We start from the raw sequence: 26,921 nt of genomic DNA, 5'->3' as shown, positions 1-26,921 counted from the left end.
ACAAGAGGAAAGGAGTTCCTTTTTGAAAGGGATAATATTTCTCTTAATTGGGGTTCAAAGGTATAGTAGCTATTATCACATAGATGCTCAAACGTTGAAGTGTGAAACAATGCTTAGCTTTCTGGTACAAACAAGGCAGCATGTGGGTCTGGCCTGCGGGCCAGTTAGCAGACCCTTGTAGTCCAGCACCAGTGCTCTGCAATGGGTTTGGGGGTATTCCAGGTTGGGGGTCGCTCCTGGTTTCGAGGCACCTCCATCGCCCCTTCCCGCACCCTCCGTCTGTGTCCAGTTATTCTGGTTCGTTGGCTCTCCCCCGCGAAGCAGGACAGAAAGGTCAAGATTAGGGCCTGGGGCTCTTCCACGAAGCCAGGCCACCCAGGGTTTCCTCGTCGTACCGCCTTCGGTGGGTAGGAGCCCCTGCCTCGCAGGTCCCCCGGCTCTCCCTCCAATCCCGCTCCCCCTCCCTCTCTCGCTCCTCCGGCTTCCCCCGCCCCAATCCTCTCCAACACCCCTTCTCCTCCCGCCTCCAACCTCGCCCCGCTACCCCATCTGTTCCTCCTCCTCCACCTCTTTCTCCCGGACGCGCCGCTGCACTTCCCCACTCCTCCTCCCTCAGCTCCGTCCCCTCCAGCTCCTCCCCCGGGACCCGCGCAAGCGCTTTGCCGCTCCTCCGCCCCCTCCAGCTCCTCCTCCCGGGCCCGCGGCTGCGCTTTCCCACTCTTCCCACCGCGCGGCACCTCCTCCTTCAGCTCCGCCCCCTCCAGCTCCTCCTCCCGGCCCCGCGGCTGCGCTTTCCCACTCTTCCCACCGCGCGGCACCTCCTCCTTCAGCTCCGCCCCCTCCAGCTCCTCCTCCCGGCCCCGCGGCTGCGCTTTCCCACACTTCCCACCGCGCGGCACCTCCTCCTTCAGCTCCGCCCCCTCCAGCTCCTCCTCTGGGACCCGCGGCTGCGCTTTGCCGCTCCTCCGCCCGCTCCAGCTCCTCCTCCTTCAGGCCGGCGCCTCCGGCTTCTCCTCCCCCCCGCCCCGCCCCTCCGGCTCCGCCCCTCCTAGCTCCTCTTAGCTCCGCTCCGTTCTGTGGCCACCAGACGCGCTTTCCCGCTCTCGCCGCCGGCTCCTGCGCTACCGCCGCCTCCGCCGCCTCGCGCCGCTCCGAGCCCCGCGCCTCACCATGCCCAACATTGTGCTCTTCAGCGGCAGCTCTCACCAGGACCTGTCCCAGCGCGTGGCCGACCGGCTGGGCCTGGAGCTGGGAAAGGTGGTGACCAAGAAGTTCAGCAACCAGGAGACCAGGTGGGGGCCGGGCCGGGGAGGCCGCTGGGCGCGCGGCTGCGGGGCCGGGCCGGGGCCGGCGCCTGCCCGGGACCACCTCCACGGCTGCCCGTTCCCCCTTCCGGGGCGGGACGGCCACGCCGCGGCGTCCGGGAGAAGCCGAGGAGGGCGGCACCAGCCCGGAAGAGCGACCTCGGGGCGGTCGCAGGGCTTCAGGGAGAGGTGGGCGCAGCCGGCGGCAACTTCATCGGTGCAGGGCACGCGGGGAGGGACGCCCCTGGGCGTGCTCGGCCCGCGGTCCGCGTTCCTGCCGGGCTCATCCCAAACCCCGGGCGCCCTGGGGAACGTCCCGCCCCTGTCCCCAGCCCCGGCTGCGGGCTGGGTTCGCCTGGGGCCCTTGAGAAATGCCGCTTCCCCGCCCTGCCCCAGAGGTTCTGATCCCAGGTCTGGGAATCGGCGTTTTAAAAGCTCCCAGGTGACAGTCCTGAGCTGCCAGGGTGCAGACTTCTGAGGTATCCCGAGGGTGTGGTTGTGCAAAGGGTTTAAAGAGCCTGCGAACTCCAGGGCACACATGCTGGGATCCCTTGTGCCAACTTTAACTTGTCTGCTTCAGAGATGATGGACTTTGTTATTTCAGCTTCTTCGTTGTCATGGGACTCTGCTGGGTTCCAGCAGCAAGGCAGTGGCTTGAGTGTAACTGTTACCCGTGTCTGAGGTCCACAAGAAGTGGTCACCTCTGTTCACTGAGGTCCGGCTGGTGGCCCCCTCAGGAGCTGGGCCAGTGGCTCCTTTTTTTCCCACTTGCCTGAGTCCACGGAGCTCTTTGACTAATTTCAAGTTGATCGCATTCTCCTCTAACTTATATGTCTACCGCTGTCCTCAGTTACTGATCATTTTGATATCTTTGGCAGAGATCCAGTTCGGCCAACGTTTTCAGCAAGTGGTGCTGCATCAATTGTTGACAGCTGCAAAAAAACAAAACAAAACAAAACTCCAGCCATACTTTCCACCATTTCAGAAATTAACTTGAAATGGATCATAGGCCTAACCGTAAAACCTAAAGCTGGACATTCCCGGGAGAAAATCTTGATGATCATGGGTTAGGTAAGGATTGCTTGGATACTGAGGGAGGTGTATTATTACATATCAGAGAAGATGGTTTTGCTGTTATGTGAAACCCTTCTTCCAGGTGGGAAATCACCATTGCATGGCCCTGATGATAGTATAAGTGAAGAAACACTTGTGAATGAGTATCAGGGGGTATTAAGGCAAGTGTCTTTCAGCTGAAGAATTGTACTTTGCAGAGTTGAATACAGAAGCCTCGAAGGATGTCTAGGGCCCTGGAGAAGGAGAGTGATCTGGTTTGAATGCTGCAGCATTTTGCCAGTCCTGAGTTTCAGTAGCTTTAAGAGGAATGGGCTCAGAGGAGGAGGGTATAGCTCAGTGGCAGAGCGTCTTCCTAACATGCATGAAGTCCTGGGTTCAATCCCTGGGGCCTCCATTAAATAAAAAAATAAATAAACCTAATTGCCCCTGCAACAAAAGTGAAAAAAAAAATAAATGAGGTCACAGTTTTTGTTCAGGAGTTGGTGTTGTATAAGTCAATGAGAAATTTTTATTTGGTTCTGAGTATTTTTATAAGTACCACTTGATAATTAGAAATCATGAGGTTTCAAAAACTACTCAGTGTGAAGTTACATTGTCTCATGCAATATATGTATTGAATACATATATTCAATGTTTATTCATTGTATATGTACTTAGTATATATTGCATATAGAATATAAAAGCAATATATATATATATATATAGCTTATATAGTTACAGTTTGTGTTTTTAATATCTAGACTGTAAAAGGTTAACTGGCTGACTTTTCTCTTTCCCATGAGCTGTCTAGGTCCAGAGACTGATTTTTACAAACAGTCCCCCCTGTACCAGGTACTGTGCTACTGATCCAGTTTTTTACCATGTGGTGCTGGAGATGAGAAACAGAAGGGCAAAAGGAGGAGAGAATTGATTCATTTCAGGTCAGGGGCCCCTTGCTAAATCTCCCTGAGCCAGGACCAGAAATCTGGTTTGCTGTCTGCTGGTCGTCACTCCTCCCATTCCCCATTTTAAAAACACTACCTAATCGGACACAGAGCTTTGCGATTTTACCTTCTCATCTCGAAATCATTTCAGCTCTGCAGGGAGCTGTTGGGCCCAGCTTTACAACAGACCACTGAAATCCCACGATGGGACAGCATTGATGATGGTATCTGAAAGTCTGTGGTAACACTTCACGCTGGTCTGTTAACCTGCCCACGGGGTCCTTAGCTGTACTGTATGACCCCAAGTTCTGGTTCTCTGTTGTGTAATAAATCGTCCCAATAATTGTTGATTTGACTCTCAGACCTGCAATTTGGGCAGGCCCCAGTGGTGGCATCTGGGACGGGTAACAGGCTGGAGGAGCCACTTCTAAGATGGCTCACTCACATGGCTGGTAAGCTGGCCCTAGCTTGGGCCTGGAAGCTCGGTTAGGAGCCTCAGTACCTCTCCGCAGGGCTGCTGGAGCTTCCTTAGTAGAGCATGGAAGCTGGGGTCCAAGCCCAAGGATTCCAGAAGATGGGAAGTGGGAGAGGCCAGACTGTTAAGGCCCGGGCCCCAGATCTGGTGCGTCACCGCTTTGGTCACGTTGTGCTGCTGAGCACGGAGTCCTCCCAGATCCGGGGGGAGGGGACAGAGACTGCGCTTCTTTTATTTATTTATTTATTTATTTATTTATTTATTTATTTACTTTTTAAATGGAGGTACTGGGGATGGAACCCAGGACCTTGTGCATGCTGGGCACACGCTCTACCACTGAGCTGTACCCTCCCCCGCAGACCGCGCTTGTTGGTGGGAAAAGTGTTAGAGTCTGTGGCCATCTTTTAATGACCACACCCATTCGTTGTTGACTCAGATAAACTCATCAGCCTTCTTATTTCGGGATCAGTAAAGAGCCTCTGTCTGAACAGCCCATGGATGCCGCCTTCTGGCCACAGTGTTTGAAAGACTCAGAATAAAGATCAGCCATGACCATCTTTGTGAGTAGAAGCAGGAATAGCTTGGGGGGAAAGTTGCCATGGTGACCGGATGTATTTTTCCATTTTCCCCTGGACTGCTAGTCATATGAAGATTGAGGTTCCTGAGGAAAAATAGGCCAAAGAAGCTGAAATTTGGGGGAGAAACAGTCATAACGCCAGGAGTTGGTAGGCTTTTTCTGTAAGGGGCCAGATAGTGGTTATTTTAGGCTTTGGGGGCCCACATCTGGTCTGTCGCTACCATCTACGGTTCTTTAGGGGAGAAGTTCATCATGGGTCCCTGCGTACCCTTCTGGAGGCTCCAGGAGGGGATCCATTCCTGGTCTTGTCCAGCTCTTCGAGGCTGCCCGCATTCCTTGGCTCTTCGCCCCTTCTTCCATCCTCAAAGCCAGCAACAGAGCACGTCTCACCCGGCTTCTGTCCTCACATCTTTCTCCAACCTCTTCTCTCTCCCTCTTCCATTTTTAGGGACCCTTGTGATGACACTGGGCCCACTACAATAATCCAGGATAATCTCTCTGTTTTAAGGTCAGCGGTCTAAGTAACCTTAATTCCATCTACCACCTTGCTTCCCCTTGGCCATGTAAACTAACATAAGGTTCTGGGGATTGGGACAGAGACGCCTCCGGAAGGTCATTGTTCTGCCTACCACACCATTCTCAGCTCCTGGGCTGTAGATGGTCGGCCCTGCGATTTCCAAATTGACTTCACCCCATGGTCACTGTGACGCTCACAAAAAAATTACATTGAGCTCCTTAGCACTCGAGATAGGCGGGAGCACACAGACTGCTGTCTGTCTCACTCTCATCCTGAGGCTGGCATCGTTCTCTTTCCATCGGTAGCAAAGCACACGTGAGAATATGACCCGCTCTTATCAGAACTCATTTTCACATCACGTCCGCTTGAAACATGTCATTTTCGTCTTCTAATTCTACTTGAAGTTAAGTAGAAGCTTCTGTTGATAGACTGTGGTATTCCAAATGTCACTGGCATTTAAATTTTCTTGAGAAATAATTGGCTCTTTTCATAGAACAATACCGTTGGGTAAATTGGCTTATGGCAGGAGGAGGAATGCGGATAATTGTGTACGTGTGTATGCCAACGTTGGGCCGGCTTGTTCTCATGTTGAACACCCATAATTCTACACCCAAAGCACAGAAATTTTCTAATAAGCAATTTTCAAAGACTTTTGAGCGCCCACCTGCTCTTTCTCAAGAAGCTACTGGAGGATACCAATCAGCAGAACAAGGAAGTACCCCATGATGGGGCACAGAAGGTGGGAAGTCGCGGAGTGGAGGGGCTCCCCGGGGGCAGCTGTACACGGGTGGAAGGAGAACCTGGGTCAGCCAGCTCGGGGAGGACGGTGAAAGGGAGACCCCTCAAGGCCTCTGACATCGTGGGGTTTAGATTGTCACCCAGGCGTCAGGACTGCCATCTGTATTCAGTACGTAGAAAACTTCCCAGATGAAAAGGTAGGATACTTTCCTCCAGGGTAAACAGACCAAAAAAAAAAAAAAAACCAACTGTGCATAAAAGGGAAATCAAACTTGGCTTTTAGCTGACTCCGTGGCTTGAGTGTGAATGGCATTGACACAGTTAAAATGTAGCCTTAAGACTTGGTTAGAAATCCTGACCTACGTTGGGAGGATGGCAGGATGGAGATGGGCAGGCTGCCCGCAGTGCTGATGGTGGTACCCGGAGGAGGCAGAGGTAAATCTCATCCTCACACGTGATGCTGAAAATGAAACATCAAAGTGAAGCAATACAATCGTGAGTGAGGGACTTGATACAGCTTTTAGCTGTTTATCTTCAAGAGTTGAAATTGGCTGCCTCTGGGCTGTTTGTTACAAGCCATACAGAATGATTTGAATTTTCTAAGCAATATGTATAGGTAACGTTAATAGAAGTAAAAAACTAAAATACAGTATTTTGCAGAAAAGAGTTAAGATCACAGGCCCGAGGTGAATTTCTAAAGAGCAGATGAGATCCCCTCACAGAGGAAAAAGGCCACTTTGCAAGGTGGCCCTCGGCTGACCCCTGGGAACTTAGGTTTTGCAAGGTTTCCCACCGTCCCCTGTGGAATGGCTCGTTGCTGAACTGTATAAACCATGTGGCTAACACTGAGTCCCTGGGAGTCTGAAATTTGGGGACTTGGTAAGCAGAGGGTGCCTACGTGATGTGCCCCCAATAAAACCCCAGGCACCGAGTCTCTGAGGAGCTTCCCTGTGGGCAGCACTTCACGTGTGTTGTGACAGCTCATTGCTGGGGGAATTAAGAAGACCTCTGACTCCACGGGGGGAGGACTCCCGGAAGCTGGCACCAGGTCTCCCCAGACCTCGCCCGTCTGCTTTTTCCCTTTGCTGATTTTGCTCTGTCTCCTTCTAGGGTAACGACTCATAGCCGTGAGGACTACAGCCTGCCAGGTCCTGGCCAGTCACCAACCCTGGGGGTGGTCGCAGCGCTCCTTTGATATTAACAAGTGGCATCTTCCTTTTCCCTAGCGTGGAGATTGGTGAAAGTGTGAGGGGGGAGGATGTCTACATCATCCAGAGTGGCTGCGGCGAGATCAACGACAACCTGATGGAACTCCTCATCATGATCAACGCCTGCAAGATCGCGTCGTCCTCCAGGGTGACCGCCGTGATCCCATGCTTCCCCTACGCCCGGCAGGACAAGAAGGACAAGGTACGGGTGGGGTCCTGTTGGAGGAAGCTGCTCTGGTTCAACATCTACATTTCTTTTCTCACCTCTTACCCCGCAGTCCCTGGAAAAGGTTTCCTTTCTGTTGTACTCATTGAGTAACGGAGCTTTCTCATCTGTCTCTGAACCAGCCATCGCGTTAATATCTGTAGGTATAGAAACAGATAGAGCATATTTTTGCAGGATGAAAATACCATCACTGTAGTCGTTGTGATGAAATTGTTGTGTATCTTTGTGGCGGTGGATAGAACAAAATACACACATGTGCGCATGCATGAGGTCCTGGGTTCAATCCCCAGTACTTCCATTTGAAAAAAGAAAGGAAAGAAACTGGGGCGAGAACACATTGGACCTCAGCCTTGTTTCTTAGAGCTGCGTAGGAGTCTACACTTACCTCAAGATACTGAGTTTAATGTATACAATTATCTCCTTTTAACCTCCCAAGAGGAATGAAGTTAATACTGTTGAACTGTTCTTTTGTAACATTAACACTGTAGGAGACTCTGTGAGTTTCTAGAAGAAATTGAAGAAGATGGGGTCTTTGTCTTGGAGGAAAGTCAGGGTTGGAGGGAACCCTAAAGGGGATTGTAATACTTTGCTAGGGCTCCCATAGCAAATGACCACAAACTGGGAGGCTGAAGACAACAGAAGTGTACTCTCTCGCAGTTCTGGATGCCAGACGTCAGAGGTCAAGGTGTCAGCGGGGCTACGCTCCCTCTGAAGACTCTGGGGGAGCCTCTTTGCCTCTTGCTGTTTCTGGTGGCCCCTGGCATTCCTTGGCTTCTGGTGGCATCACTCCCATCTCTGCCTCTGCCTTGACGTGGCTGCCTTCCTGTGCCTCTGTGTGGCCTTTCTTTTATAAAAGCACGGTCCTGGCCCACCCTAATCCAGAATGACTTCATCTTGATCTTCACCTTAGTTGTATCTGCAAAGATCCGATTTCCTGATGAGGTCACAGCCTGGGGTTCTGGGTGGACGTGAGTTTTGGGGATACCATTCACCCCTCTCCAAGCTGTCCTGTATTTTATGAGTAGATGTTCAGTAGGTTCCGTGTGAATCCTTCCAGTTTACCAGACACTGCTGTTCTGTGATGTGGTAACTGATGATGAGAGGTTTTCCCAGTTCACCTCCATTTATTTCCATAATTCATTTTCTGAAACAACGCAATTTTTTCAACAGCACATAAGATCTTGTATATGGAAAAAAATCCCTTTTATAGATTTGAATTCCCCGTAAATTTTAGTGCCAAACTTCTTCAGGTGAGGTTTTCAGACCCCAGGCTGAATGCAGCATGGTCAGTTACTTTCTTACTAAAAGTTTGATCTCCAGAACCCCATCCTGCACTTGAAATAGGATCCACTGTATACATTAGAAGAGGTCTGCAAACTTTTTCTGTAAAGGGCTTTATGGTCTTTGTGGGAACTCCTGAACAATAGTTGTTTCTCAGAGACAGACAATATGTAAATAAACGGGCATGGCTGTATGTCAGTAAAATGATTTACGGACACGGAAATGTGAATTTCATATAACGGCCACATGCCGTGAAATGTTCATGTGTGTGGCAGGTAGAGGGGTTTTTGTGTGTGTGTGTGTGTGTGTGTGTGTCACTTTGTGACTTGGCTTCAGCTTGTGGGTCGCCAAAACCTTTGATCCCACCTGTGAAGCATACGCCCTCCCACTTGTCATCTCTAAGTGGCTTTCAGTGTCAACTTGATTTGAAAGTTTTATGTGCATGTTTAGCTGCTAAGTTTCAATGTATTTATTTGGTCCCATCAGTATAGTCTGTTGTCTTAGCTCCTCCTCCATCTGTGTGTTTCCATGGACTGTTTAGCATCTTCACCCTTGTCAGTGTCAAAAAGGACCTAATGCTCTGCTATAATTTCTCTTCCGTGTAACTGAAGGTTTAGTCAACTCTGTATTCTGTAATTTGTAATCAGCTTTTCCTTTTACTTCTAGTAGCTTTTGCATTTGGCCCTAAGATATTTGATAAATTACATCTTCAGTAAATTACTCCTTTTGTTATGAAATGGCCCTTTCCCACTGTTCAATGGTTTGTAACCCTAAGTTTCTTTTTAACTGACTCAAATATCAAGAAGCCTGCATTTTTGGTTTGTAGGTATCTGACTGGCAGTTACCTCTTGTTCCAAGATGGTATTTTCAGGCTTTGTTTCTTTTGTTTATTTATAGTGAAGTCTTCGTTGTAGAGAGAAGCTGGCATTGTCCGTGTGGCTGGTCTCCTGCCCCCACAGGGACGTGATGTGACTCCGGGCCCCTCCACTGCACTGACCAGAGCTCTCGGAACCCTCGTGGTTTAACTGTTCTGTGGAACCGCTTCATTTGACCCTCTCTTGATCTGTGCTCCTATTGTCAGATGTTTACGTGGGTTTTCCGTTTGGGGCCATTTTGAGCACCAGTTCCTTTCCTTCCTCTCACTGCTTCTTAGTCACTTGGCTGTGTGTTTCTTGGAAATAGCATGGTAGCCGCTTTTAGTTTTTAACTCGATCAGACAACTCCACGACTTTCTGAACTGAAGCACTGATGGAAGAGCTAAGATGCTCATCGTCAGCAGCACAGAAGCGAGGATGTGGCAGCGGCTGAGAGACTGCGCAGACAGCAGCAGCGGGAATCCGGAGTTGAGAAATCGTGCACCTGACCGTTGGAGAAAACTGATAGGAAGGAAGATATCACAGAGGGCTGTATTAGTTTCCGATTGCTGCTGTAATAGGTTACTATAAATTGGGTGGCTTCAAACAACAGCAATTAGTCACTCACAGTTCAGGAGGGCAGAAGTCAAGAATCAGGGTGCGACAGAGCCCCGCCATGTCCAGAGGCTCTACAGGGGGTCCGTCCTGCCCTCTCCCAGCTTCTGGCAGCTGCCACGTTCCTTGGCTTGAGGCCGTATTACCCCGACCCCTGCTTCCATCCTCACAGGGCCTTCTTCTCTGGTCTCTGTGCAGTCTCCCTCTTTGAGGATACATATGCCAGCACTGAGGGCCCTCTGGGAGAATCTTCTTACCTCAGAATCCTTAGTTTAATCACATCTGCAAAGGCCCTCTTTCCAAATGAAGTAACAGCCGCACAGGTTCCAGGGCTTGGGACCTGAGATTGTTGAGATCAGCCCACTCCAGGGGGCCTGGAAGGAAGTCACCGATGGGTGAATAAGTGAGTCTTTTAAGAACAGCTCAGACTTTGAGATAGTGTCATTCGTATAGCATTTATCGTCTAAGTCAGGATACTTGAGAGCCTGAAAGGGGATTCTATGAGTAAGTATGCCACGGGAGTGTCTACCTGACTGTCCCAGGTGAGTCTGACTCACGGCCACCTTTTGTATAGCCTGTCGCTTTGGGACTGACCTTGGAGGTGACCGGGACTTGTCGATGGTCCCAGCACTATTGTCTCTGACCTGTCTGTGTAGTCAAGGTGCCTCGTGTTATAGTGAGGAGAGGCACTTCCATTCTTTTCACCACACTGGTCGAAAGGGAAATCCTTAATTTTGTCTGTTGATTGAGGTGTGCCTTTGTATTTTTCAAATTGCTGCTAATAATTTTTCTAACTATTCGTTTCTTTCCTTAGATCAAGTGGTTTGCCTTTGTATCAGGAAACAGTTGAAGTGAGGGTAACAAAGGGTTTAGTAAGCACTTAAGAGAAAGGGCCTGAGCCACTGAGCATAGTCATTTACCAGCAAGGGTGAGTGAGGAGGCCCAGAGTGATGGGGGAAAACACTTCTTGTCCTTTTTGGCTTTACTTAGATAGGCTAAAGGCCCTGCAGTGTCAGAACGTGATGGGAAGTCATGGGCCACATTTGTCCTATGAGATCAGAAAGAAATTCTCCTCCTCGGCCCCCAGGAGGATCCGTGGGAAGCCCCCCAGACTTTCTCATGGCCTTTCCTCCCCGTAGGACTGCACTGTCTTTGGTGTCTAAGACACTGTGGAATTCCCTGCAATTGATCTACTTAGAGTTACTGGCGGAGAAGCCCAGAAAAAGCTAGAGCCTTTTAACCATATTCAGAGCTTGTTGCATCTCCCTGCTTCTTTGTAAGTAAGCTTTGGACAGCCGTAAAATCTTGGTTTTTGGCTTTATTTGTATGTGCAAGAAACCAGGGACAACTCCTGACAGTGAAGGAAAGGTTTCCTCGTGATCAGCACGTTGTAATACTAACATGGAAAAGTGATGACGATCTAGTGTTAGTTGTACAAGGCATGGTGCAGGGTGGTCTGAGCTCTGGGGCTCCGACTCTGGAATCAAGTGGGCTCAGGTTTGACTTTTAGTGTCATTATTTGCTCTTTGTCCTTTGTGTCTTTTCGTTTCCTCCTCGGTGAGTTAAAGGCAGTATTTACTACTATTTAGAAAGTGCTTAGCTTATAATACACAAGTGGGCAGACTTTTCTCCGAAAGAGGCAGGTGTCAGATTTTTTAGGCTTTGTGCACCACAGGGTCTCTGTTGGAATCACTCACTTCCATCATTTTGGTGAGAGCAGCCATATTTAATGAAGGGGCGTGGCCACGTCCCAATCAAACTTTATTTACGGGCATGGAAATTTCACATACTTTCCAACTGTCACAAAATAGTGCTCTTTTTTGATTGGTTTCCATCCACTTAAAAACGTAAAAACCATTCTTAGCTCCCAGGTTGGTAGAAAAACAGACCACGGGCTGGCTTGTCCCCGGGGCCGCAGTTCCCGGCCCCCGCCCCCTGCTCTGGTGGCTGCTCAATAATTGCTTATTTCGTCCCCTGGTAGTAACAGTATGAAGTGGGCACAGCTGGAAAGAACTGCTTTTGAGGGGGTAGAGGACTTAGGGCTTTTTTGCAAAGTTTTCAAGGTTATGTTCTATTTTCAATGATAAAATTGTTTCTTTTTACTTCTTAACTGGAAAAATTGGGCTGTTGTGCTGACATGAATTTCTATAACCTTGGAAATTGTGAAAGCTTGTGTCATTTCTGCTTGGAACAGGGCAGCATCTGACACATTGAGAGTAAGATCTGGACTATCTGGAGAGTCTCTGTCATGATTGGACTGGTTGGTTCGCCGAAATGCCATACTGATTTTTCTCTTTACTGGCTGTCAAGTCAGTTAGCTTGGGGATCATCTTTCCTGCAAGCCACATAGTGAAACACAGTACAAAATCCAAATTTGAAAACAGAGTTTGGAGGAGATCAGAAACTATGAATTTAGAAATGACTCCTGTGTTTTGGCTCGATGTCATGGAAAGATGAGAATGGAGGAATCTTTTTAGAGGTTATCAAATTATAGGAAGAGCCCCAAATTGCTTAGTATTGTGAGTAATTCCCAGCGATCGATTTGTTCTTTTAATTGGCCTGGAATTTTGTTAGACTAAGTAATTCTCACCATCAGTGAGGTTAATGACTGAGCCTCAGAAACTTGGTGTTCTAGAGATTCTGTTATTAAATATTTATCAAAGAACTATCGTATGCAAAGTACAGAGCTGGGTGCTGCAGGTGATGGGGAAATCTCCAGAACCAATTCTTTGCCCTTGAGGGATACATGGTCTAGTTGTCGACTACACACCGTACACAAAATACCTTCTGGTGTCATTCTGTCAGCAGGTGGCATCAGGTGGTCCCTAATGGTGGGGGCCAAATGCTCTGTCCCTTTAGAAGGGACAGATCACTTCTCTCTGAAGTTCTTGAGGTGCTTTAAAGTTGGGTTATTGGAACCAGGTTGAAGGATGAAACGCACTGGCTCAGTGGGGATGGGGTCGGGGTAAGGGTAAGGTGGGTGTGTGGCTGTGGAGGGCAAGGCTTCAAGCGTTCTCCAAAAGAGGGAGAGCGCAGGCTCGGTACACGATGTGGGGAGGATCCTGCCTTGTGGCCGATGTTGGGGGTAGGGGGAGGCAGTCCAGTTCTCAGTAGCTAGAGCCACCGTGGGGCAAGGGCTTTCTAAGCCAAAAGCAGCGTGGAACAGAGCAAGGGAATTACACGATGAAGACATGAGTTATAATATGTAGTCAGTTCAGAGGGTTGAACAATTCAAAAAACTGAGGAAACCTTCCCCAGAATCTAGCTTTCTAGAAACATCTACTGTTAACACTTGGGGATGTTGCCTCTCATTCTTTGTGTTGAGGGGGGAAGCGTGTGTGTGTGTGTGCATATATATGTGTATTTTTCTAAAGTAATAGGTTTCTTTTTAAGAAAAGAATGGTGTTATTAGAGAAAATAAAAATAATCTGTTACCATTGTGATATAATTACTTCCTGTGTGTGTTTTTACATGAACATACTCTGTGTGTGTGTGTGTGTGTGTGTATTTAACAGGGATCATTTATTTGTTACTGTTTTGAATGAAATCTTTGTTTTCAGCTTTACTGAGATATAATTGACATACAACATAGTGTAAGTTTGCATGAAACCTTCTCTTAAGCTTGCATTTGTGTGTGTGTGTGTGGTAGATTGAAATACTATTTACAGCAAAATGCTGAGCTCATTGCCTGCGTCTGGTCATGTCTGCGAAGTCCCTGGGATTGTTTGGGTGTGGACAGTCACTGTCCATAATTTACGGTGTGGAAGGGAAAGCAATGGACAAGTTAGGTAACTTCAGAGAGGGCACACTGTCCGGCTGCGTCTGTTTCTCAAAATAGCAAATTATCCATCACCTTAAGGTGTCCATTCTTCGATCCGGTTTTTGTTGAATTTGTAACAGCATTCAGCGGTAGTGCGGTAGTGCGGAAGCGTGTCTGTAAGCACGGGCCTTGGCCTGAGCCTTCAGTGCTCTGCAGGGTGTGCCCCCGCCTCCTCCCTTCGGGCGTGCCCCCACCCGCCCTCCTGGACCACTGCCTGCAGCTGCGCTAGGCTTTGTTCAGTCCCAGGATGTGACGCTTGGCCTCCGTGATGTCACATGTGCCGCTCTTTCTGGAACGTTAGTCTCCCCGCCTCTGCTGTCCTTGCCTTGAAAGCAGCTTCCGCAGAGGGGCCTCTCCCAACCAGCATCTTTCAAAGCGACGTCCCTCATGCTGGTCTGTGTGTCTCTCTCACTCTCACTTTCTCTCTCGGTCCCTATTATGCTACACACTTGTCACAATTTGAATGATCTAAATTGTGATATTACAGGTAGGTATGCTTAATTACTTGCTTCTTTGATGTCAAGCGTGTTATCTCAAAGGAATTGATGTAAATAGTAAATATTTGGTGAATAAAATGGGATGAAGATCTTTTGCTATTATAACATGTAGCTATATTAATAATTAAATTCTTTAAATTATCAAAGTGTTTAATAATTGTTAGGTATTAATGTTGATTTTCTTCACGTGTAATACAGCAGCTGTGATTCATCTTTCCCATGTAAATCTTAGTGGGAGGAATTTGAATGTCTCCATCTCTTCCCATCTCTCTTCCTGTTAGAAAATCCATGCCTTTCTATTCTAGAGTCGTGCTCCGATTTCTGCAAAACTTGTGGCCAATATGCTCTCGGTCGCGGGGGCGGATCACATCATCACCATGGACCTGCATGCCTCTCAGATCCAGGTTCTGGCATTTTCTTTGTTGTCCTTGGTTGTGGTGGGGGCTTAATGGAAGTGGTAAAATCCTAACTCTCTGTTAAGTCAAGTAATTTTCAAAGGAGGTAACATTCCTTTAAGTTTGTGTATAGTGACTCTCTCAGATTTTCCTCTTAACTCAGAAATATAATTTAATGTTGAGATCTGAATCCAACCACCATCCTGCCTGCAGTCACTTCTGGAGGAGTGGGAATGGCTTCCTGATACGAAACTAGAATTCCATCTCAATTTCTGGAAAACAGTTAGAATGGGAGAGTCGTAATGTAGGTTCTTTAAACTCTTCATAACTTAAGTTCCTTCATTTGTAAAAACAGGCCAAATTATCCTGGGCCTACTCTGTGATAGAATGAATGGTGAAGTATTTGACTTCTGATAAGGTGCTTTAGAAACAGCAAACCTCTCCTCCCCTGCTGCCCTACAAAGCCATCCTCCTGTTCCCCAGGATGTAGGCAATCGTAAGATAACAGACCATGTCCGCAAAGATACTGGACTGGACTGAAACTTACTCCCGGAACATATGTATCTTTTGATTGAATTCTGTTAGAATTAAGAAAAGGGAGTCAGTTAAAAGAGCTTCTTTTGAATACAGAATTAAATTTTATTTCATGAAAGGGATGATCTTTTTAAAAACTTGGCGATAACGTGACACTCACTTCTCCCCTCAGGGGTTCTTTGATATTCCCGTGGACAACTTGTACGCGGAGCCGGCCGTCCTGCAGTGGATTCGGGAGAACATCGCCGAGTGGAGGAACTGCATCATTGTTTCCCCGGATGCAGGGGGAGCCAAGAGGTACCGCGCCGCCGGCACGCTGCGGATGTCTGTGTCCGCCGACTGCTTTTTCCTTTTCGTCTGTGTTAGATAAGGAACCACGTCTTAACTTACTTAACAGTTGATTTTGCAAATGAGCAAGTAAGTAGCCAGCAGGCTTCACCCCCACAGCAGAGAGCCGTCGTCTTTGTTAACATGTCATCGCTCAGGAGAGAAAATACATCCACACATGTGTTTTCAGCAAAGGATATATTTTACTTAGGGTTTTTTTTTTAAATTTTTTTTAATTTTGGGGTAATTAGGTTTACTTATTTATTTTTTTAGAGGAGTACTAGGGATTGAACCCAGGACCTTATGTGTGCTAAGCATGCGCTCTACCACTTGAGCTATGCCCTCCTTTCTTTACTTGTTTTTCTTCTTTTTTTTAAGTTTTTATTTCTGATTATAAAACAATGAGCACATTTGAGAAATAAGGTTCTTAATTAACAACACTATCGACAAAGCTAGTCCTTCTTGCTACAAACAAACACTTAGAAATGGAAGTCAAAATAGAACAGAATTTTAAAATCTGTGTCCTCAGAACAGCAAGAAAGAAAGGAGAAAAATATCTGTGGCCAAAAAATAAAGAAGGCCACAGCCATGCTGGAGGCAGCCTGGGGGATGGGCGTCAGGTCCAGGAAGAGGCTGGTGACTTGGGTGCTAATGCCCACACAGGGGCCTCTGGAGAGAAGGGAGATGACAGGGAGACCCCTCCCCTGCAGCCCAGGAGGAAAGCCCATCTTTCCCTGGGCCTTTGAGCGCGAGGGGAAGGGAGCCACCCGTGAGAGCTCAGAGCAAGGGTCTGTGCCACGGGCAGATGTGCGGTGCGATATGCGCTCTCCCCCTGGTGCGCGGGTCCCGATGCTGGGAAAATTCACGTAAAAATTGGCCTCAGGCTGCAAAGCCGCCGCAGAGGGAGAATCCTGCAAGCCCAGCTGTTCAGTAAGCACTCCCCTCCTCCTGCCTGACAGTCCAGGTTAGACAGCCGAGGGGGCGCAGCCCACCGGGAGCCAGCGCCTGCAGATAACACGGCAGCCAACGCCGTGCGCTCACGGAACAATCACTAGACTATGAGATGAGGATGTTGGACAGAAACTGACATGGCATGAAAAGCATCCGCGTGCAGGCACATGGACTCGCATGAGGACAGTACTGAGCAGCCCATCTCCAGGCTTTGCAGAGACCCAGGGAATTCAGGAGCAATCAGAGGGTTGAAAACGGGGAGGAGATGGAATGCCGATTTGATGCAACGTGCTTTACTGCACGCTGAGCCTCGGTGACTCAGAGTGACCTTGTAGGACCGCACAGCTGCTCTCTGGGGAGGGAAAAAGAGTGGGATGGAGTTTTAATGCCCAGGCAGGGGCCTCCGTCAGGAAGGGAGAGGGGAAAAGAGAGTTCTGTCCACCAGTCCAGTGAGGAAGCAAGGAAGCTTCTAGGTGTGCACCAATAAACCTGTCACGGGAGAGTGGTGACCGTTAAGCTTGGGGATATCTTCACAGTGCAGACGCCCATCTGTCATCCATCTGCGACCAAGCTAGGGACCTAGAGTTGAACTCAAAAGCACACCTCTCAGTGCAGGCACCCCGAGTGTTGTCTGCTTCACACAGCAGGGGGATGTGGAGGAATTTCCACCAGAAGCGCTTGCAGTTTACTTGGAAGCTTACTGAAGTCGCACGGTGGGGTCTGCATTCAAACGTGGCGAATCCACTGGCCTGCTCGGAGCTTAGAAGTGAAAATGTGGGCTGAGAGGAGCATGAGCATAAGATGTAACTTATTTTTAAGAACAGCTTTATTGAGGTGGAATTCACATCCCTCTGGTTCATCCATTTAAAGGGCACAGGTCAGTGGTTTTTGTGTATTTAGAGTGAGGTATCTCTCACCACTAATTCTAGAACATTTTCATCACCCCAGAAGGAAACTTGTAACCCCTAGCAGTCACTCCCTACTCCCCCTCCCTCCAGCCCCTGGCCCCCACTAATCTCTGTTCTGTCTACGGAGCTGCCTCTCCGGGCGCTTCATGTGGATGGATCATTCAGCACATGACTTGAGTGTCAAGCCTATTTCTTTTTCTAACGAGAAAAACTTACTTTGATAGCTAACAAGCCAAAAGAATGATAGGTTCTGCAAACTTGTGTGGCTTTTTCTTTTCCTATCCCAACTCTGCATTTTATATATAGTCTAAAAAGATACACATGTTCTCAGCAAAACTTCAGGCAGAGTGATGTTCCCTATTTCCTTCTTGAGAGGCCTCTCTTTCTCCACAGTCAGAATTTTGTTACTCACACATATCTCCCTTTTAATTTCACACCGATGAGACTATGCTACACACACTTCTTCACTGAGTTTTTAAAAAATGTGTTCCGTCTTGGCAACAATTCCACAGCTGTGCAGTAGATCTGCTTTCTTGTTTTTCACAGCTGGGTAATAGTCCCTTGTGTGCGGATGTCACAGTTCCTTTAACCAGTTTCCTGTTCCTCTTTAGTCGGTGCTGTGGTTGGCGCTCTTAAATACATGCCTGCAGCACTGCACCCACTCTCACGTTCTGTGTCCATGTGCAAGTAGGACACGTTCCTGGAACTGCTGCTTGTGAGTCAAAGGGCATGAGCCGTTTCGATTTGGTAGACAGGGGCACGATTTGGTCTCTCAAAGAAGGTAGACCATTGGGTTTAACAGATACACACTACTATATATAAAAGAGATCAACAACAAGGTCCTACTGTACAGCACAGGGGACTATATTCAGTGTCTTTTAATAACCTATAATGGAAAAGAATCTGAAAAAGAATATATATATATATATATATATATAACTGAATCACTTTGCTGTACACCAGAAACTAACACAACATTGTGAATCAGCTACACTTCAATTGAAAAACACTCGGACCAGTTGACATTCCCAAGTGTGGATGCCAGTGACTGTGCACGGCCTTGCTCGCACTGCTGATTTATCAGGCTTCTTTCGCTTTCCGGTCAGCTAAGTGGTACATGGGGTCTCTTCCTGTTAGTTCCGGTTGCTGTGCGTAAGGTCGAGCCCTCTTCCAGCACATGTATTTTTTTGTTCGTACCTTCTGCCTGTTCTGTCAGCTGGAAGCCTCTTCCTCTGCTATGTTCAGAGTTCTGCACAGTCAGGAAGTGCATCTCTGCCTCTCGTGTGTGTTGCAGATAATTTTTTAGTTTTTTAGTTCTTTCCTTTTTGTATTTTTGTTTTCTGTGGGACTTTTTAAAACATTCTTATGTAGTGATACATAGCTCTTTTTCACATTATGGCTTCTGGGTTTATGAAGGATTCACCCTTACTTAACATTCTTGTTCTTCCATGATTTCGTATGTTTTAAGGGTTTCCTTTTTCCTTTTTAATGTTCCAGTTTTTCTTCCATCTGCAATTTGTTTTGGAATAAAGAATGAATTAAGAATCCAACTCTCCCCCTACCCTCAGCTATCAAATGGTTCCAAAACTATGAAATAACCCATTTCCCCCACTGATTCAAAATACCATCTTTTGTTATATACCCGGCACCCCCATCCACTTGCCAACTCCTGCTTTAAAAAATGCAGAATCAACTAGCCAGAGGAAATGGCCAGCAGCCACAAGCTGTTCTATTCACATCCCCTTCAGAGCAGCTGCACTCAGACTACCAGGAAAGGCAAGCTTTTTAGCGGTGTGCATTTCAGATTTTTTGTCAGCTTTCCTGTTCCACCAACTTTTTGCTGTCGATTTCTGTCATCCTCATATTCTGGAGTAAGCTGTTCCCCAACGGACTGAACAGCCTCGCAGGTAACACATGATACATGCAGCTGATGTTATCTGTGGCTTCTTCGCTTGATGTAAAAAGTCCTATTTCACCAAGGAAAACAGGTATGTAGCTGACAAATTTGAACTTGTTGCCTTAAGAAAAAGCTTGTAGCCTTGATTCTTTCCAGGTAAAATTTAATATCGCCAGAAAACTTAATATCACCACAAGAGGTCACTCATGGATAGTCTCAGAAGCAGAGAAAATAAACTTTAGGAGGAAACACCACTGTTGAGGCAGTCAACGTAATGTAAAGGTGGTTTGGGAAGTTGGTGAAACTAAGTAATTCAGATTTGATGTCTTTCATTTTACTTTTGGAAAGAATGTAATCATTTATCCAGAAGAAACAAAAATAAAACTATGTATTTTTTGTTCTAGCTTTTTCTGCCCAAGGTTTCAATGTGACGCATAGTCTCAACATCGTATGTTAGGAATCGGTATTAAGTCTCAGTTACCAACATGGAAGAGTTGTAGCCTGTTGAGAAATAGGAATATTCTAGCAACTCATGGGGCTTTTTGCAGGGATCTGTTCCTTTATTTTCTGCTTCTGACATTACCATTGGATACCTGAAGTGGCTGGGACTCCCACTCATGGCCCGTGCCCACCCCCACAACCACGTCGCTCTGCTTCTTTCCCTCACAGGTGCCCCCTGCTGGTCTGTTTGTTCGCAGGCTTAGAGCAGGATGGCCTGCGGAGGTGTGATCACAGGTTAGCTTGGCCTTGAGTGGCTTTGAACTTCAACCCCAAATGGTGGTGCTTCCCCATGTGGGGCTGTGGACCAGGGCCCTGCCACACAAAGATCACCCTAGTCCTTACAAATAAACAAGCACAAAATTTCATATATATGTACATCTGTAAGGTGTTTGAAAGTCTTCTCTTGGGAGAACCTGTCCTGCATTCTGAGAAACTAGCTTTATTTCATTGAAGTTTAAATGGTTTAATTTTTTATAAAATTAGCATGTAAATGGTGGTATATGTTTTAAGGTGATTACAGGGCAAAATTTTTGTCAGCTTTTAAATTCTGTTTATACATATGTACATACATATATATTCATACTTTTTTAACCACAATTCTTTTGCCACAATTGAAAGAAAATACTTGTTGTGGAATGTTCTCAGAAGCAGGCAAGGGTAGCTTGCAATACACACTCGCCTTCATGCAGCCCCCTTGGCCCCAGAAAGTGAGTTTCTCTCAGAGACTTGGTGGCGTTCTGCTTGATCAGGGCACCCATGGAATGCTGTTCCTGGTCGCCACCTGAGGAGGACGCAGTTATTGGGACCAGGACTTAAAGAGCATACAGAGGCTGTATCGTCTGATCAGTGTGTACTAAATTGGGGTGTATGAGCGTATATGTTTCGGTCCCTCAATAAACATTATTTTAGCTGAATTGCATAATGCGTGGCTGTTACTTTAGAAAGTAAACTAGGAAAATCTTCACGTCAATGGTGCTATGTTGTGCTGGTTTCATCATTGAAGTCTACTCTTCGCAGGAAAATTCCAGAATGCTCTGGGCTCACCAGCAAGCCTGGCCTACCTCCTTGTCCTTCTGTTGCCAGCGCAGGCCTTTCTGAGCTGATGAGCTTTGAGTATTTGCTGTAGATGGGCAGGGGTCGGACTGTGATTCACAGCCTCTGGAGGCCTCGAGTACATCCAACCCCGTTGTCACGTGCCTACGGATTGCGTGGATGCGCTACCTAGACCTTGTCCCCACCGGCTGCTCCCCAGGCTGAGCAGACAGTAGTTTCTAAATCACTTGCTTGAAGTTGTGCTCCTGACTCTAAAAGGTACCCACGAACGCTAACCCACTGAGTGTCAGCTCCTTAGCCAGGAGTTTTAGCCTGTAGTCAAGGCTCCCCGACCACCTTCACCGGCCGCCGCAAGTGCAAGGCCACGTCCCTGGCACGTGTCTCCCCATGGGTTGCTTAATGCGTATCCCAGACGAGGCCTGGCTTTGCAGGTGAGGCCTGATTCTTGCATCATCCCAAGTGTGGCTGGTTACGGCAGTCCTAAAACACAGCTGGGAAGAACACGGTGCCTTTGTATTGACAGTATTCGACGTATCCGCCTGTGTTTCCGCGCAGGGTCACGTCAATTGCGGACAGGTTGAATGTGGAGTTTGCCTTGATTCACAAGGAGAGGAAGAAGGCGAATGAAGTGGACCGGATGGTTCTTGTGGGCGACGTGAAGGACCGTGTGGCTATCCTCGTGGATGACATGGCCGACACGTGTGGCACCATCTGCCATGCCGCGGACAAGTACGAGGGTGGTTTGGGATGGTTTAGTGGGGAGTGTTAGGGCATCTCGCTAAGAAAGGAGAAAATGTTAGCTTTTGAAAACCGACCTCACTTTTCCTAATTATTACTGATGGCTTAGCAGTAGTTTTTCAGACCAAAGTCAATTCTAGGCCCATTTGTTTTGCATTGGTAGGAAAAAGCCATGCTCCTTGATGGCTTGGTTTTTATTTTCAAGGTTGAACTTCCAGTGTTAAAAAAGGTCAGCGGAGGTGCTTCTAAAACTGAGCACAAAAGGAAAAGTCTCTTCAGGCCCTTGCTTCCTTCTGCCTCCTCAGCTTCTGGGGCCCAGCCGTGTGTGGCTGTGGAACCCTTGTCCTGTGGCCTGTCTGACGTGGGGTGCACCAGGAGCAGGTTTCCAAGACAGAACAAAGAGTATAAAATAGCTCAACCTTCTCTATTGATTGGATGTCAACGTGTTGATATGTTGGCTTCATTGGTTTAAACCAGTGGCTCTCAACCAAGGGCAGTTTTGTTCCCTGGGAGACAGTTGACAATGTCTGGGGACATTTTTGGTTGTCACGACTGAGGAGAGGGGTGGTACTCTAGAGGCCAGGGATGTGCTACACAGCAGAGAATTATCCGGGCCCAACGCCAAGGTTGAGAATCACTGCTTTAAGGAGTACAAAGTGTTTGGCCAGCTCATACCTTAAAAGATCCTGTTGTAGGCTGATAAATGTGAACGAAATTGGTTTCGTATCTTCCTTTATGGCATACACTATTGTTTTTAAATTCACACTAAGGGAGATGTCTCAAGAATATCCGTGTGTGCTTAATTTTTTTGTCTTCTCTTTTACAGGCTACTCTCAGCTGGAGCCACCAAAGTTTATGCTATCCTTACCCATGGGATCTTCTCTGGGCCAGCTATTTCCAGAATAAATAATGCTGCCTTCGAGGCAGTTGTTGTCACAAACACTATTCCGCAAGAGGACAAAATGAGACACTGCTCCAAGATTCAGGTACTGGTTATATTGCTGGCAGAGCTGGGCAGTGAGGCACATGCCTCAGATCCTGAGAAACAGCATCACGTCTTGTGTGTGTGACTGCTCGCTAAGGCAGATGTTGCCAGAGGTTACAGCTTCCCATAAAGGGAGAGTATGATACACGTTAGATCTCTGGGAAAGGCTGGGGCCGCCAGGGGTCAAAGTTAGAAACAGTAAGTGAATAAAACCACAATAGACAGATGGTAAGAAACAGGTCGTGCTCAAGTTAAACAGAATCGCTATATGACCCACGAGGTTAGCTCTACGGTTATACGCCCAAATCTGAAAATGGATATTCAAACAAAACTTTGTACATGAATGTTCCTAGTGGCCCTCTTCATAGTAACCAAAAGGTGGAAATGACCCAGTGTTCCCCAACAGCTGAATGGATAACCAAAGTGTGGTCTCCTCATACAATGGAATATTCCTCAGCCTTAAAAGGAAGGAACTTCTGATACGCGCAACAACATGAGTGAACCTTGAAAGTAGTAGGCTGAGTGAAAGAACCCCATCACAAAAGGACAAATATATGATATTTTAACTGGGTTCCACATATCTGGGAGCCCTAGAGTAATCAAAATCATAGGAAGGGAAAGCAGGATAGTGGTTGCCAGGAGCCTGGGAGCGGGAAGTTCATGTTTAATGGGAGCAGAGTTTCTGTTCGGGGTGACGAAGAAGTGTTGGAAATGGACAGCAGTGACGCTTACACGACCTTGGGAGTGTAATCAATGCCACTGAGTTGTATATTTAAAAATGGATGAAATGACAACTTTTATGTTATAAAATTTGCTGCAATTTTTAAAAATGAGGGAGGAAAACAAAGGAGTAGCTGGGCTGTGCCGAGGATCTCCAAGCTTTATCCCTCCTGCCCCTCCTGACTTGGGAGGACCCCGGGGAGTTGATGATGATCACTTGAGACCAACTGGCCTGAAATAAGTTGAAGGGGTTTGCATCCCCATTTTGCCTTTCTGTCTTGGTGAAGCGTGGCTAGTCCTCTCATCACCAGAAGCCTCCATCCCCATCATTAGAGCGTGAAGATCAGTTTCTCATCCATCCGAGAACAGCACAGTTCATTTGGCACCAGGAGATAAGACACGTTCAAGAACGGTCACAGTAGCCGTGCCTTAGATTTTCATGTCTGACGAGCAGTAGTTGAGAGTCAGCCAATTTAAGGCCCACAGGCCCAGTCCAGCCCACCAGCTGTTTTTGTAAATAAAGTTTTATTGGAACACAGCCGTGCCCATCCATTTATGTACTGCCTCTGGCTGGTCTCATGCTGACCCCAGAGTGAGGTGATCACAGCTGTGCTTTTAAACAGCACAGTCCCTGCGTTTGCAGTAGCTGAGAGAGAGAAAAACCTCCCACATAATGACTGAGTAAAATTAATTTCAAAACAACAAACGCCCCAAGGAAAGGATCTCTCTGGTTGTCCACGGCCCTGAAAAGCCTCTGAAGCATCTGCGTGGGAAAATCTCACTTCCAGGATGCCGTACAGGCTTGTGATTTGAAGATAGACCCAAAACTGTCTGTCCTCTCAGAAGAAACGGGTGTTGGGGGTTTGATAGTGTATCTCATGTGCTGGAGAAATCATTTCGCGGCTTTCTGGTTTGGAAGTTTCTGATTAAACATGACTAAGATGTCGCACTTTCCTCTCCCCTTTTCTGTCTTTTCCTTGGCATTTAGGTTATTGACATTTCGATGATCTTGGCCGAGGCGATCCGAAGAACCCACAATGGTGAATCTGTGTCTTACCTGTTCAGCCACGTCCCCCTCTAAATCCGGGATGTGAGGTGTGGAGTGAGCCTGCTCTGGCTTCTGACATGCGTGCGTTTGTCTGATTTTTTTTAGCTTTAGGACTGCGCCGTTATATTCATGCAAAAGCCTCAGATCTCTGAATAATCCACGATCCGCTGTTTCCCCTTCTAAAGCTCATGGCCATTTATTTCCTGTTTGGTGGAGAGGGCGGTGGTTATTGGATCTTTAAGTGCACAGTCTTAAATGAGAAATATTTTTGTCATCTTGACTTGTTTTGATGGGTGACCTTTTTTTTTTTTTTTTTGTTCCGCCAGTACTTTGAGGCCACAACTTTCAAGTATATAATTCCATCGTGGAAGTTCTTAATTTATAGATTTCAGGGTTGCCAAAGGTCACTTCACATTAAAACCTCTGTGTAAATAGAAACTAATAATGCCTATGGACATTGGGGTAAACCCCTGTAGAGAATTAGCTTTTTACTTCTGCGTGAACCTTAGAAAATTTTTAATACTCTGAATTTTGAAATTTTTTTTTTTAGTAATCAGGTTTCAAATAAACCATTTTGGTTATTATGCTTAATTTGGACCAAATTTTATGTTGCCTAAGATGGCCACTGGCACATTTCCTTTTGGTAAACATTAGACATATCAGAGGCAATGTAGTTCTGTGTTTCTTTTTATTGCTGCTTCTGAGAAACGTAACGATCATGTACCTGAACTACTGTGTTCTAAAATTCCAGAGTCTCGTTCAGCAGTAGATCTGATTGGGAAACTGTTTAGAGACAGTCTCCAAGCTCGCTGTCACGTTCATGCTCTTGTCTGTCCATCCCAGATACACCTCATGTCCTGCTGTCTTGGGTTTTTTTCCACGTCCTGTTTTTAGCTCTAGCTTTTACTTTGCCTTTTTTTCCAATAGGTTCACATGGTGGCTTTCCACCCAAAGACCTCTTTCCTAAGTCCCTTCAGATTTACTAGTCTGATCACTATTTGGCATTCAACTTAAAAAAGGGGGGGATTTTTGTGAGTGCCCCCAAATACATGTTTAAACATTATTTCCTTTAGTGTTGATCTCATGTTCTTTTACCTTTTGTAATCAGAAGCAGCAAGTCTCCTGTGCAACTGATTGTTTTAACTGAAGCTGTTACATGAAAAATGTAGACACTTGTTGCTCCGTTAAGTTACTGGCCCAGTGGCGGCCCAGCAGTGATGTGGAGGGAGGGTTGTTATCTACAATTTGTTATCCACAGATGGCCTTGAACAACTCCTGAGTGAGATGCCCCCGTCCTTTGTGGCGGGCGGCAAGCATCGAATCTGAATTTTCCTGTGTGCCCATTGGTAGCCGAGTGCTTCAGCCCCCAAAGAAGAAAATGTGCCTGCACAGACAAAGCCCAGGACTGATAAATACGAATCTCTCTCTTCTGCCGGATCTCCAAACTTGAAGAGAATGAATTCTCTGATCTAAATTCTGTGGGTGGAAAAAATGAAATCTATTTAAGTCATTAACAGACTTGAATAGCAGTCTTTAAGGTTTCAGACTTAACTACAGCAGAGGCTGAGTCGAAGTTGAAAAGTAGCGTTCTGGTCATTGCAGAAACTAGCATTTTGCTGTATCTTAACATGGCTTTTGAGAAAAAAATGAGAGTGTAGCCTGGTAAGGTCAACTATGCAATACAGACTGATTATATCTGGAAAGAGTTGATTTGAGATATGTAAAGAGCCTATTTGGGTGTATATAATTTTTATTTTGACAAATGAGTGATATCTGTATTTCTCGACATTTCTATGCATAGAGAAATGAAAATGTAGTTATGAATACGCACAGGTAGATGGCTTGGCCTCCAAGTGTAGACACGTTGACAGTGACTAAAACCAGCTGATTGGAAGGTAATCATTTCATCTAAGATTTAGAGTCTAACATACAGAGCTAGTTTTAAAATACTGCTCTTCTGATAGACATAAAAATCACTATTGTCATCTCTGTTCAAAGAACTGATTGTGTCTATGGTTATTTAGCTCCACTTTTGAATTTTAAAGTACTTCTGGTACATTTATCAACTAACTAGACTAGACTTAGCCCTACGCAGTGGCGTTGTAGACCTTAACTATTGGATGGTTCAGTTCAACAAAGATGGTGAAGACGGCCTGGAGAGTGGCTTAATCCCAGAACTCGGGCATCCCTTGCTGCTTGTGTGGAGACATTTACATGAAACCACCAAATATCTTGGTCCTGTCTGACTCTGCTGAATGGTGGTCGACTCCGTGGACATCCAGCCAAAAACGGGAGCCAGAAATATGAATATACCAAAGTTGCCCAGCTTCCAACTTAAATTACATTCGTCAACTTCAAGAGACTCATATTACAATTCTCCTTTGGTAAATATGCCGACTAGATTCAGGAAGTATGTCCTTGGTGGTGCTTGCATCCGTTTAGAATATAGGATTTGAAGCTCTTCCAACACTACTAACACATTTCAATAAAATCCTGCTCCTTCTTTCTTCCATAGTGTGTAGCATCAGTCTGGAATGATGTGTTTTGATGGGGTCCTCGACATGTTTGCTATTTCACGGTTATAGCCCAGCATATAAAATTGCAGAAAAGCCAGAAGTTAATTGAAATCAGCTCTTCTCCATTTTGAAGGTATTTCTCCTTGCCTCAAAGCACAATAGCTGTGCCACATAAAAATTCTAGATGTTTTCATGTAAAACTGAAGATTGTACCATACGTTCACACATCAGAAAAGGAG

At 46.7% G+C, this 26,921-nt stretch overlaps 1 protein-coding gene across 2 annotated transcripts; it reads left to right on the top strand.

Moving 5' to 3' along the window:
- Positions 1 to 1,067: 1,067 nt before the first annotated feature.
- On the top strand, positions 1,068 to 26,676 carry PRPS2 (phosphoribosyl pyrophosphate synthetase 2). Of its 2 annotated transcripts, none has more exons than XM_031445944.2 (8): positions 1,068 to 1,292; positions 6,835 to 7,018; positions 14,415 to 14,513; positions 15,211 to 15,335; positions 21,231 to 21,404; positions 22,240 to 22,399; positions 24,107 to 24,213; positions 25,425 to 26,676. In XM_031445944.2, the coding sequence occupies exons 1-7, from the start codon at positions 1,171 to 1,173 to the stop codon at positions 24,197 to 24,199; spliced, it is 957 nt and encodes a 318-aa protein (XP_031301804.1). In that variant the 5' UTR covers positions 1,068 to 1,170; the 3' UTR covers positions 24,200 to 24,213; positions 25,425 to 26,676. The 2 variants fall into 2 exon arrangements, with proteins under 2 accessions (XP_031301804.1, XP_031301803.1); XM_031445943.2 differs by having other exon boundaries at positions 24,107 to 24,247.
- The last annotated feature ends 245 nt before the right edge of the window (positions 26,677 to 26,921 follow it).

The sequence above is a fragment of the Camelus dromedarius genome, chromosome X (genome assembly GCF_036321535.1).
Source record: "Camelus dromedarius isolate mCamDro1 chromosome X, mCamDro1.pat, whole genome shotgun sequence".
NCBI classification, from domain to species: domain Eukaryota; kingdom Metazoa; phylum Chordata; class Mammalia; order Artiodactyla; family Camelidae; genus Camelus; species Camelus dromedarius.
The sequence above is the reverse complement of the archived record's forward strand: the minus strand, read 5'-3'. Positions and strand labels throughout refer to the sequence as shown.